Below are 14,080 nucleotides of genomic sequence, written 5' to 3'. Positions count from 1 at the left end.
TTTTTTTTTTTTTTTTTTTTCCTGGTACTGGTGAATCGAACTTGGGACCTTGTACTTATGAGACAGGCAGCAGCACCATTGAGCTAAATTCCCAGCCTTCAGTACCAGCATTCTAAAGTTATTCATCAGATTAGTCTTCCCAACAATACCCTGGAAACGTATTAATGGGCCTTTTATGTAATTGAAGAACATTCATTCTCTTGTTCTCAGGAAGAGCCTTTTGTAATGGTGGCTGAGAACATCCTTGGGCAGCCCAAGCGCTACAAAGGCTTCTCCATAGACGTCCTGGATGCGCTGGCCAAGGCTCTGGGCTTCAAATACGAGATTTACCAGGCCCCCGATGGCAGGTATGGGCACCAGCTCCATAACACCTCCTGGAACGGGATGATTGGGGAGCTCATCAGCAAGGTAGGTCCTGGGAGCAGACCCGTGGGGAGGGGCACCTACTCTGTCACTGGGGAAATCCCTAAAATTGACCTATTGAGCAGTTGGACCCTTGGGATCAGCCTCACAGGCCACAGCTACCTCTTTCCAACCCTGAGACTTTGCTCCTCCTCCCCTCCTTGCTATACCCATTCTTTCTTTATCTTCCCATCCCCTTCCCTTGCTTGGGTTCCTTTGGAGCCTACGCACGGTAACTGTGATCTACATGCTGCCTTCTGGAAACACTCCGCACCCATGCACAGCAACAAGAACCTAGGTCCCCCTGGGGGTTTTGGTGAGCATTTATTTTCCTATTCCCCACACACTACCAGTGTGTTATGTACACCTGAATGTGGAAGTGTTGTTGAACTAGTGACAGAATGTGCATACATTGCTGTCAGTGTGTAGCCTTCCCCAGCTCTACTTTCCCATTTCAGCTCATCCTTCCAGCTCCCTCCTATAAGATGTGCCCTTGCAGAAATTCTTGGTAGGAAGCCAAGTCACCACACCCACGTCTTGCCCCTGTTGTCTCTGGCCTCTGGAGTGCGCCCCATGATCATGTACTGTGGTGGGGACAGATTCCAGCCCTCCCTTTCCCGTGCTACTGCAGCCACCCACCTGGACACTTTCTGGAATCACTGCATGCAATCCTGCCTCCCAGGACTGTCACACTGTCATGTCCCAGCGACACTGCTGCTGAGGTCTAGGGCCCTCTACCCTGCTTCTTGTCAGCATCACACAGGCCACCCATTCTGCCCTGTCCAGGATGACTTGTCCTTTTGTTTGGGGGCTTTATTCTTGAAACACAGCATCTCTGCTTGCTAAACCTATGAAGGCAGATTCGAGGTCTGTAATCCCTCCAATTTTTCTTAATGTTTTTTCAAAACATCTCTATTGTGATAGAATTTAGATACAATAAAATTTACCCATTCTAGATGTACAATTCAATGATGTTTAATACATCTACCAAGTTGTGCAATAGCCACATAATCTTATTTAGAGCACTTCCATTACCCCATTGTGAGCTCTCATACTTGTTTACAGTTAATGCCATTCCCACCCTCCCAGCCCTCGGCAACCTTTAATCTACTTGCTGTCTCTGTAGAGTTGCATTTGTGAACATTTTACATAAGTGAAGGCATATTATGCATGGTCCCTTGTGCCTAGAGCTTTCATTTAGTATAAACTTTCCTGATGTTTTCTGATGCCAAAGCCTTTCCTGCCTCGATGTTCCCCATGGTTGACCCCACAGACCCCACCCTCACCCTTCATCTTTTGTGATTTCCTGTCTTCTTGATTTCTTGTTACACTCAATCCAGGAATCAGTTCTGTTAGTTATCCTCTTGACTCAGACATCCAGGTTTCTGTATCCAGTTAAAGAATATCACAGATCTGTCCAGATTAATGCATTGGCATGTGGGGTCACAAACCTCCACTGGGCTTCAGCACAGCTCAAGACCCTTAACTTGTCCCTTGTCTGGTCCCTTGGCTACACCCCTCAGAAAAAGTTTCAAAAGTTTACCTTTCACCTCTAACTACCTAATAATCTTCTAAACCTTCTCAGTTAAAAAATATTTTACTCAAATATTGGGGAAAGAAATTGAGACTTTTGGGCATGAAATTCTACTTTAAGGACACATCTGTAAGCACCTGCACCACCTGTCAGGGGTGTCCCTCTCTCCCATCACAGACCACCCCTTCCCCTGTGCTGTGAGTTGATTTCCTGTGCCTTATCTGAACCTTACTTCCTAAATTAGCTTCCCTTCATCCTACATTGTCAACTTACTTCCTCCATTACTCTCTTTCTCAGTCCCTACATATGCTCTAAACTCTCCTGACCCTAACTGAGATCCCAGGATCTTAGGTATCTTAGAAAAGAGGCAAGAACCGACCAGGCTCTGAAACAGGCACCTCCAGGATTTTCTTCTTCCCTAGGCTGCTGTTGGATATCTGTTCAGGATCTCAATGTATCTGCTCCTTTAGCCCACACATTAAATCTTATAAAATTGCCCTGTGTGCATTTCCCCCATTTTGAACCTGTAGATTAGACCAGCAGTCATAATTTGTCATTCCTAAATATATCTGGTTCTGCTGATGCCTCTGACTTGGATACCCAAGAGCCCAGATCAGGACGATGGCGATGCCGTCTCATGCTATCAGTGGGAGACTCCAGGCTCCACGGGCCTCTTAACCTCCACTAAGTTGAGTAGCTTTGTCCTCAGGCTAATTCCATCTTAATGTAGACTTCACCTGTTTCTAAAATGAAATCTGCTTTGAGATGCAAAAGTCCTGGAAGGTAATTTTTAGATCACAGTATGACATGTCCAAAGAAAAATCTCTTATGATGGCTTTACTATAAGAGAAGCCAGCTCATGCATCTGCAGGCCTTGGAGGACAGGTAGTGGAAGACAGAAATAAGTAGATGACCCCTCTATGCTTGGAGGATTTTACCGTCTGACACAGAGCCTGCCTATAGAACAATCAGGGACTGATATGTTAATGAGATCCAACAGAGTCGCGGAACTCACTCTACAACTTGTGAAGTATTTTAGAGAAGAGAGAGATTAGTGTGGAGTAATGGAGTTTGGAGAGGCTTGGTGGGGACATGGAGTCTGCGCATGGCCTTGTTACATGGGGAGGATTCACATCAGCATAGAAGTTAGAAGGGTCTTTGTGGTGGGAGGTAAAGGAAACACAGGCAAAAGAAAGGAGATCAAGTTTGCTAGGGAAGCAATGAGAAAGTGAAGATAAACTGGAGCTCAGAAAAATGACGATGTTTTACTGGACTCCTCTCTAGACATGTTCAGGCCTTTGTAGGTTTGGGGAGACAAAGTTGTGAGGTGAAGGAGGTAATGAAGGCAGCGGTAGTGTTGCTTGCCTCTGAATAGAGCTTCTCAGAGGCCCAGGCACACCTGATGTGGGAGCATTCTGCAGTGAATCCCAAGTGCCCTCTGATGAGCTGCTTTGCCTTTCAGAGGGCAGACGTGGCCATCTCAGCCATCACCATCACCCCTGAGAGGGAGAGCGTCGTGGACTTCAGCAAGCGCTACATGGACTACTCTGTGGGGATTCTAATAAAAAAGCCAGAGGAGAAAATCAGTATCTTCTCTCTTTTTGCTCCATTTGACTTTGCGGTGTGGGCCTGCATTGCAGCTGCCATCCCCGTGGTTGGTGTGCTGATATTTGTGTTGAACCGGATACAGGCCGTGAGGGCTCAGAGTGCTGCCCAGCCTCGACCTTCCACATCTGCCACACTGCACAGCGCCATCTGGATTGTCTACGGAGCCTTCGTCCAGCAAGGTAACTTCTGACTTCGTGAGGTTTGATTAGCCCCAGGGCCTGAAAGAATTTGTTCAGTAGTGAAGTTCTCAGATGAATCTCACCGAAGTCATTTTGGATGTGATTTTATTTCATTTCTAGGACAGTGCTAATATCATGATGCACCCAATTTCTCTAAGCGATATCAGATAGGAATTAAATGAAACAACAACAAGGAACTCAATGTGAAATCCTGATTCTCCACTTTAGATAAAATTAACTTTGGAGTTATGCTAGCACTTTTCTCCCCTCCCACATTAGATTGATTGCTATGCACATGAGGTTGTCAAGTGAAACTCTGAAGCTTGCTTAAATTTGGAGGCTTAATGGGGAAAAAAAAGATCACAGTTGTGTTGCAATCACCTACCCAGCACTCCAGCCGTTCTTGAGATTCAAAGTGTCCTACCTTTGAGAGGTCTGGATAGCTCTTCTATCCCATGGTGAGTTACAGGACTGTGCAATTTTGACTGGAAAGGGCAAATTGCAGTGTTCTTAAATGTGAATCTTGGCCTTGTTTGAGCCATGGCAAAAGCTTTGCAAGGTTATGTGAGGAGAATAGGCAGGGAGAAGCTTTTCTTCAGCTACCCCCTAAGGGACCAAAGAGAAATAATTGGCCTCAAAGAGGCAGCTTCTTACTGAAAGTTACATGCAATGATTTCTAAAAGTGCTGGGAAAAAAAATCATCTAGTGAGAGCTGAATATTAATAAAAGTGATATGATATCTCATTTCTCTGGTTTAAAAGAAAACTAGGGAAGCTTCCAGGTAGGAAGTAATTCTATATTCACAGAATTCCTGTCTTCTCTGTGTGAATTTGAAACTGCAAAGGGACCTTACCTCAAGTTTCAGCCCTGGAAGTATTTACAACTGCGAAGCAGAGTCTCCAGTGAGATTCTGATGGTCAGGACTATCTCCTTGGTGCTTTGACAAACTTTCTGTCCCTGAAGGCCCATCCTAACATTTTACTCTTTGGTGGTCCTCTGTTCCTTTCTAAGACTGATGGCTTTAGGATCTTTTCCTAAAGGAAATGCCCTGCTGGCAGTCACTCTCCTGGTGCCCAGAGCGTCCACCATGGCAGTCTATCCCTGGCTGTGGGGGGAGCATCCCCCTGGGGTGGGATGTGCTCAGGTGCATTGGCCCATCCCCTGCATCTGTCTCCCCAGGTGGTGAAGGTTCTGTGAACTCCATGGCCCTGCGCATCGTGATGGGCAGCTGGTGGCTGTTCACCCTCATTGTGTGCTCCTCCTACACCGCCAATCTTGCTGCCTTCCTCACAGTATCCCGGATGGACAACCCCATAAGGTAAGCCCAATCTGCTTCCTGGTCTGGACTGTGAGCTCTGAAAGGCTTTAAAAGGAGGTAACGCTGTTTGAAGATGGCTTGATGTGGAGAATAGAGGCAGAGACAGACTTAAGATTCCAGATCTGCAATAGAATGCTCGGAATATTTAGTGCTGTCAAAGAACGTCATCCTGCTATATTTTATTTCATGCACAATTACATAGATGTGTAAATTCATGAAATAACATTAATCTGAACATTTAAATACTGCTTACAAAACTATTACGTCAAAACATTAAACTCAGTAAATTAAATTTCTTCATTTAAACATTGATTTGCAAACTCATTTAATCAAGAATTTTATCAATATTTAGTTAAAATTAATTAAAATCACAAGCCTAATGTTTTCAAATCTTCAAACATCTTAAAATTATTTTTTAAAAATATGCCAATTATCACAAGGATTAGAAAAATTATTTTCATTTACATCTATAAAATTATAACATTATTGAAGCCAAGGATTAAAGTTGTATTTTCATTGAAATGCCTTTACTTTATGAGCAGATTCCCAAGCACAGGGAAAATTCCAAGAATACCTGGACAAAGTGAATGTGTGTTGGATATGCTGTTGCCAAGTGGTGAAGGCATGAGTCTGTTCCACACTTCACTGGCTCCAGTGTTGGCTTCAGTGTGACCGCTCAGTTGAGCCCTGAGTATAGGTTTCGGAGTTCCTGCCTTTTATAGCTGTTTTACCCATCACCTGCCTATCATGTCAGTTCTTTTGATCCACCACTCTACCAAGTCATCCTTACTTAACCAGCTTCTCTAGGTCCCACTTGCTTACTGAAGAGTTGAAATTCCTTGACTTGGACCCAAGATTCAGTGTGCTGTTGTCTGTTGTCTTCATTAAATTGACACTTTTATTGAGGTAATTATGGATTCACAAGTTGTCAGAAATAATTCAGAGAGGTCTCCTAGGATCCTTTACTTAATTTTCCCTGATGCTGCATTTTGCAAAATGATGATATTATATTACAACCAGGCTATTGACATGGATGCAATTAACCAGTTTCATTTGGGTTTCCCCTCTTGTACTTGCACTCATGTGTGTGTGTGTGTGTGTGTGTGTGTGTGTGTGTGTGCGTGCATGTGCGTTCATTCAGTTTTGTGTAGATTTGTGTATCTACCCCTGTGGTAAGGATATGCAATAATTCCTCTACCGCAGTGACACCTTGTCTTGTCCTCTTGTAGACACATCCACATCCTCCACATTTCCTCCTTTCATGTCTGGTCCCTAACCCTAGCAACCCTTAATTTTCTTCCATTTCTAAAATTTTGTCATTTCAAACATGTTATATAAATGGAATAAGTAATACCTTTGGCTGTGGCTTTTCCAAAGCCCAGTGTTTCCTTAGCAATTCATCGTGGTGGTGGTATGTTCGTAGCTCATGGCTCTTACTGATGATAGTATCCCATGTCCCAGGGTGTGCTTAACAGCTCACCACTGAAGGACAGCTGGGTTGTTTCCAGTTCTTGGCAGTTTTGAATAAAGCTGCAGTTGTTACCTCGTTTTGAGCCAAATCTTGCTTTAGGCCTCCAGAGCACAGCCAGTAACCACATAAGAGGTTGCTGGAGCAGAGGCAGTGCTTCTCAGCAGGCAGTGAAGGGAGGCAAAACAGATCAGCCCTTCTCAGCAAAGCACAGGTGTAAGGTTAGATGAATTCTGGGGATTGGAAGGACCATAGGGATTAACAAGTGAGAAGAATAGTCATGACTTTTTCCAAGAAATTTTTTATAAAGTCTTTGCCTACACCTATGTCTTTGAGTTCTACCTATTCTCTCTTCCAGCAGATTTAGTGTTTCTATTTTAATATTTAGATCTTTGATCAATTTAGATTTTAGCTTAGTGCATGATGAGAGACATGGGTCTAGTTTTAGTTTTCAGCATGTGAAAAAGCCAAAATATTACAAAGAATCAACTACTGGAATCTCATTTTATTAAAAACCTTTTGCAGAGCTGGGTATAGGAAAAAAAAAAAAGCTTTTGCATATCAAAAAAAAAAATCAACAGAGTGAAAGAGTGGAAAGACAACCCATAGAATGGGAAAAGAATTTTGTGAGCTATTCCTCAGACAGAGGACTAATATCTAGAATATGTAAAGAACTAAAAACAGTCAGATCCCCAAAATGTAAAGACCCAATAAAAATGGGCATCTGAAATGAATAGGCAGTTCTTAGATGAAGAAGTAAAAAAAAAAGCTAATAAATATATGAAAAAATGTTCAACATCACTGGTCCTTTGAGACATGTAAATTAAAACAATGTTAAGATTCCATCTCACTCCAGAAATAATGGCTGTTACTAAGAAATCAACCAATAATATATGCTGGCGGAGCTGTGGGGAAAAAGAAATCCATCTCCACTATTGATGGGAGTGTAGACTGGTGCAACCACTGTGGAAATCAGTGTGGAGATGCCTCAAAAAACTAAAACTAGAGATTCAGTTTGACCCAGCTATTCCTCTTCTTGGTATCTTCCCCAGAGAAGTAAAAGCATCATACCACAGCAATATGTGTACACCCATTTTATAGTGGCACGGCTTGTAATAGCTAAATCTTGGAAACAGTCCAAATGCCTAGCAACTAATGAATGGATAAAGATGTGTGTTTTTTTTTTTTAATTTGGTGGAACACTACTTAACCATAAAGAAGGATAAACTTGAGACACTTCTAGGTAAATGACTGCACCTTGAGTCCATACTCTTAAGTGAAATAAATTGGACACCAGTGTGTAAATACTGCATTATTTCTCTGGTGTGAGAAAGTGAAAGTGTAAATAAGAACCAAAATGTGTAACAGATATTGTGAAATAGGAAGAAAATGTTCAAATGGGAAGAACTAGGAAAGGAGGTGGGGGACGAAGGGTTTAAAGGAGGGGAGAGGAATTGAGATAAAAAAGGAAGAACCAAGGAGTTGCCACCATGTCTCCAGAAATCTCACTTTTCCTTGGTTGACCATATATGGTCAGTTGGGGGTTGTCATGGAGACTGTGAACTAACTGTCCTGAGCTAATGGGCTAGAAATCTACAATGGAAATACCTTACAATGTGGCTGGAGGGTGAGGACAGAAGCCAGGACAGCTTCTCAGCTGGTCCAAACTAGCTCAGTTTGGTTAAATCTTATATCCAATTTTTCAACTGTCTGGTCTTCCGACAAAGTGGCCTCTTGTTTTTCATAGAAACCCATCATTTGACTGAAACAGACATTCTTTGTTTAGGCACTGAGCATAGAAACCTGAACAGGACTCAGGGAAGGGCAAAAGAAGAAACAAAAGGGAGAGTGAGGAAGAGAATAATGTGCTGTGACAAGGCCAGGGCTAACAGCAGTAGTCTCTTGTGTTTGTGTGACATCAATTGTTTCTTTCCATTTGTGATGTTGAATCTTTCTATGTTGATTTTTCTAGGATAGCTAAAGTTTTATCAATTGTTATCTTTTAAAAAAAGCCAAGTTTTAGTCTCTTATTTCATTTATTTCTGTACTCATTTTTATTTCCTTTTTTTCTGCTTAGGGTTTCTTTGTTCTCCTTCCCCTACTTCCCCTCAACTCTGCATTATAAAGTTAGCTTGTTTACTTGAGATCTTTCATTGTTTTTAATGTAGCTTTTGATGAGTATTAGTGTCTTTTTATAGAAGAGCTGTTGCTACATCCCATAACTTTTGCTATGTTGTATTTCCATCTTCATTTAAGATATTTTCTAGATTTTTCTTTTGATTTCTTCTTTGGCTGTTCAGGAGTGTGGTGTTTAATCTCTACATTTTTTAAATTTTCTAAGTCTAATGTCACTGCTTTCTAATTTTACAGCATCGTTACTACAAAAGATTGCTTGATATGATTACAAGCTTCTTGAGGTCTAACAAGTAATTGCTACTGGAGAATGTTCCATGTGGACTTGAAAAGAATGTGGGTTTTGGTGCTGTTACATGGAATGTGCTATAGCCATTTCAGCAAAAAGAATCACACCACAAAAAATGTTCAAATTAAAAGTCCTTTATAGGGTGACCAAAGTGCGCTTCTCGCTCTTAACTCCCTTTGGCACCAATCAAGCAAGGAAGCTCCATTTTTAAGGGGAAAAAACCCCACACAATAAGATGTCATGATCTCATCTTTGAGCAAGCACAGGGGTACAGAAGCAGATTGCAAGTTAGATTAAAATCCAGTTTGGGGGATCTGGCAGGAAATTCCTCTCCTTATGGTTAGGGCCACAGTATAACATGTCCTGTCCTTTGATCTCATCCACAAGGTAAGCTATGTGCTGGTTAACTTACCACTTTGAACAAGCAGTCCAGGAGGAAAAGGGGTAAAGTTCAGGTGCAGGCTGTTGTGGGGAGGAGTTCTGCTTAACTTGCTTACTCCCGAATATTCTTTGTCTGTCTGTTATTCTAGTTTTTTTTTTGTTTTGTTTTGTTTTGTTTTGTTTTTTTTTTCCTGCAGGGATGATCTATCTGTTGCTAAAATTGGGCTCATGAAGTCCTTTACTCTTCTTATATTACTATTTACCCCTTCAATTTTGGTTCTTAGGTGTGAAACTATTGGACACACTAAGTTATATCCTCAGTAAATTGACTCATTTATCATTATGTAACACATTTCCTCGTCTTTTGTGACAGTTTTTGACACAAAGTCTGTTTTGCCTGATAAAAATATAGTCAACCTTGTTCTCTTCTGCTTATTGTTCACATGGTATACCTATTCCTCTTCTTTGTTATTCACCATATGTGTTTTTGAATCTACAGTGAGTTATTTGTACATAACATGGGTTATGCTTTGCAAAATTCATTCTGCTAAACTTTTACTTTTAAATAGAAAGTTTAATCCATTGTCATTTAATGTAATTACTGATAAGGAAGTTCTTCTATTTTTCTGTTTTATTTCCACATCTTACATCATTTTTGTTCATTTTCTCCATTATGCCTTCTTTTGTATTAGATAGGAATTTTTGTTTACCATTTTAATTATCATGTAGATTCTTTTTTAATATATGCTATATTTTATATATATGAAATATTATATTCTGGTCATTGCCCCATATATTGTAATAAGCACCTTAATTTCTAATAATCCATTTTAGATTAATACTGTTTTTAATAACATATATAGAGTATGCTGTTACATAGATCTGTTACACCACTTCCTCTCTCTCAGGTGAAACTGTTGGGTGAGGCCCTATTACTACTTAATTTTGCCTTTTATTTCAGTATCAGGAATCAAACTCAGGACCTTGCACTTGCCAGGCAAGTGCAGCATCACTGAGCTACATCCCTGGCCCTTAGTTTGCCTTTGAATATGTGTGTGTTTGACTTTTTCCCTGTGTTTACCTTGAGAGTTGGGTATCTGATGTCCTTTTAGTCCCTCCCGTTGGATCTGACTGTCAGATTACCCTACAGTTGACTGTGCAGTTTAAAAATCAGGTTGTGTCCAAATGATTGCTTTGTCAGTTGAGAAATAACTGGCCACCTCATGTCTAAGTTTTCTCACTGAAGAGTGGTATCTGCTTACCTGACAAAAGGTGAGGGAAGCAGCAGAAGATGTAAGGCAGGCTAAGTGCACCGTGTAGCACGTGGTGCATGACATACTTGATAGAACCACTGACTGGCTTTTAAATGAAGCTTTCAGTTTACTTTTAGTTTCATTACTTCTTTCTCTTTCATTCATCACTATGATTTGCATTTCTTTTGAGTCTTTTGTTTAGTACTCTTTTAACTTCTTTTTCTTTAATAAATGGTTTTTATACCAGAAATTTACTTGCCTTTTCCCTTTTACTTCTATCACTTTTGTAACCTGCAACTTCATTATGAGTTTGTCCTTTATCAATATAAATTTCCATTTTCCAATTTAATCTACATAGCTTAAATCCTGCTTTATCAAAAACTGAGATAGCCCCCTTTGATTATTTTTATGTATTTACCTAAAAAATATTTGTCATACTTGATAGTAGGCATTTCTCATCTAATCAGTATGCATTTGATTTTGGACCCAATTTTATTAATCTTGTCTTGTAAAGGATAATACTTAATTACTGATAGTCATTATAATAAAGCACATGATCTTAGCCAAAAAGCTGAGAAACTATTATTATAGAGATATTTAGTCTTGCTTCTGTCATGTTCATGTCTCTATTTTGGATTGTTTCCATAGTGTTAAACCTGCTGTTGCATTATCATCACTGGTTCTCCTCAACCTCCTGTATTTTCTTTTAGTCTTCAGTGGCTTTCTTTGCATTTAACTACACATGTACAGTATTTCTTCATCTCTTTCAGAATAAAAAGTGAAACCATATGTAGCATGGTGCCAAAATATCTTTTTCTTTTCTTTCTTCCTCTTACTTAATCATTTTTATTGCTAGAAGTATAGATCCAGAATATTGTTCTTTATTTTCTTTTAAAATTATTTCTGATTCTCTAAGACATATCTTTGTCATTTGCATTTTTTTTTGCATCCAGTATAGTCATAATTTGGACTGAACTCTTTCAATGATTTTAACACATCAAATATTTCTTAAGACCAAGACTTAGTCATAGTACATTTACTTTGATGAACTTTTGATAAGGTGGAATAGTTTTTTGAGCAAAATATCTAAGAGGCGCACTATAATTCCTGAGAATCTGTGAATTTTTCCCAGTTGCCACTACACATGAACTAAAACTTACCAGGGTAGAGTATACTGTGTCACAGTGCTTCATTTTAACATTCTATAGATTTGGTTCCGTGGTCTTCTTCCTGTGTGTAACGTTATGCAGAAGAAATCCCCTCTTCTTTCCTCTGTCCCTTCCTCTCTTCCCCTCTAAAGTCTTCCTCTCTTCTCATCTTCATTTCCATCTCCTCTTCTCCCTCCTCTTCCTTTTCCATTTCCCTTCTCCCCTAATTGCTACCTCTTTGTTTTTCTTATTCCTATTTCTCCCTATTTTAATCTTTCTCCCTCTACTTTTTCTCTGCCTTCACTTCCCCTTTCCTCTCTTTTTCACTTTGATCTTTCTCTTCCCTTATTTGTCTTCTTCTTTTCCTTTTCTCTTCCATTTCCCTTCTATTTCCTCCTTTCATCTTTCCCTTCTCTTCCTCCATTCTGTTTCCCATAACTTTTTCTTATCCTCATTCCTGTGTCTTCATTCCTTTTGCGTTTTCCTTCTCCTTTTATGACTTTTGTCTTCCTCCTCCACTCTTCCCCTTTCTTTGCTTTCTCATTTGTAATTAACCTTATTAACATCTTTGAATTAAAAAAAACTCCCAACAATATGTAGTAAAGAACTAGTCTATGTGCCATTAATTATGCTTAGCATTCTGTGAGTTGAGTCCTTACAGTATGCAAGAAAGAAACTTACACTTTAGTGACCCTTAATATTTTATCATCTATTGAATCCTTTCTTTTTTTATACTTATTTTTATCTTGTTTCTAGGAACATTAACTCTTCATATGAGTCTACCCTCTCTTTGAGAGATTTCAATTAATCTCCATTGTTTTTTTTTGTTGTTGTTGTTCATTCTGGGGGAGCTTCTCAGTTTGCTTTCCACATTTTTTATTAGATTTTCACTATTCTTCATACACCTGTCAGCAATGATATATACTTTAATTTCTTTTACCTTTTCTCCCCACTCTTTGGTATCTCTCTTATTTTTTAGTTTAATGACTTTCATCTTTATTTTTGTTATGCAGTCCTTGCTATAGTGAATTATACTTAAAAAAAAAACAAATCTTTTTTTTTTTTAATTATATTTTATCCAGCACACATTTTCCAGTATTATAGTCTCCTGGATCATTAATGTGATATCATATGAACAATATGTATTACTTCTTTATATTGAAAACTTTATGGTGACATGTTGTGTTTGTTTAGTTTTCTTGAGTACCACAGGAAGGTATTCCTTGGACTTGCTAGTAATATACTTGTCTGCTGTTAGAATCATCCCTTCCAGTTTCACTCTAGGCTGTGAAGGTAGGTGGACACTGTGATGTAAATTCCTGTGACTAGTACTGTGGATTAGTTGAACATTTCCCTTTTGAGTTTTTCACCCTAATGACAAAGTTTCTGTTTCTGGAATTCTTACTGATCCTGCATCAGTAAGAGAAACCACACTGTAGCTTTTCTTAACCTCCTCCCATCATTACTATTTTCTGCAATTTGCTGGCAAATTACTATTTTTCAGAGAGAAATGGCAATGACCTGGGGTTTTTGCATATGATGCCCTGCAGAGTTGAAAGGAGTCCAAGGGCTTTGCATTGTTGCTAACTTTTAAATTTCTTGTCTCTATAGATACAAAAAAGAAATCCACTGAGATGATGCATTTTCAAAGTAGTATGAATTTGAGTTTACCATTAATTTCTTCCCCTCTCCTCCAGAAATCTCTGAGTGTCTAAGCAGATAGTGTCATTCCATTGTTTGTTCACAATACAGGATCCACTGTAGTTTAAAAATTGCCTGGTGATTCCAGCAGTGGTCTGGAAAGATGAATGATGAACAACTATCCTCTCTTTATCAATATCTGTCTTATTAATTTATGTAATTTTGAACTTACAAATTTAAAGTGAATAAATATCTATTTGGAAATTATTATATTCTGCTCTGTCCATATAAATGCTCATGGTTACTGTCCTAGTACTTGGAACTTTTACGCTCCTTAAAAGACACTAAAGAGGCTGATATCAAGAAAGAATGAATCTTCTAAAGAGCAAGGATGTATTGATCATGGAAGTAATTTATAGCCATTATTTGGAGTGAGTATGAAATATGTTCGTCGAAGAGAGCATATCTCACTTTTGATTCAATATGAAAGTGTCAAAATACTGCAATCGTCTTCATCTTCATGACTATTATTAATAAATGTATACCTGTTATCACGACAGCAGAATAATTTGAAAAAATTGGCAATGGCAAGTGGTTGGACAGAATAGTCCAGTGATGGTGAACCTTTTATTTTTTATATTTTATTTATTTATTTGTTTATTTATTTATTTTGTGGTGTTAGGAATCGAACTTGCATTTGGTGAACCTTTTAGAGATTTCAATAAT

The 14,080-nt window shown here is 39.2% G+C and overlaps 1 protein-coding gene across 2 annotated transcripts in view; it reads left to right on the top strand.

Annotated features, from left to right (window-relative positions):
* Grid1 (glutamate ionotropic receptor delta type subunit 1) overlaps window positions 1-14,080 on the top strand; it is a 652,399-nt gene that overhangs the window by 538,038 nt on the left and 100,281 nt on the right. For both annotated transcript variants that reach the window (XM_033761721.1, XM_033761719.1), the window contains exons 9-11: window positions 211-408; window positions 3,399-3,723; window positions 4,903-5,041. In XM_033761721.1, the coding sequence (XP_033617612.1) occupies window positions 211-408; window positions 3,399-3,723; window positions 4,903-5,041 (662 nt within the window). The remainder of the gene's footprint in view (window positions 1-210; window positions 409-3,398; window positions 3,724-4,902; window positions 5,042-14,080) is intronic.

The sequence above is a fragment of the Fukomys damarensis genome, unplaced genomic scaffold (assembly GCF_012274545.1).
Source record: "Fukomys damarensis isolate Sample0158 unplaced genomic scaffold, DMR_v1.0_HiC HiC_scaffold_1, whole genome shotgun sequence".
In the NCBI taxonomy this organism is placed as follows: Eukaryota; Metazoa; Chordata; class Mammalia; order Rodentia; family Bathyergidae; genus Fukomys; species Fukomys damarensis.
Note: the sequence above shows the minus strand (reverse complement) of the source record. Positions and strands in the feature narration are given on the sequence as shown.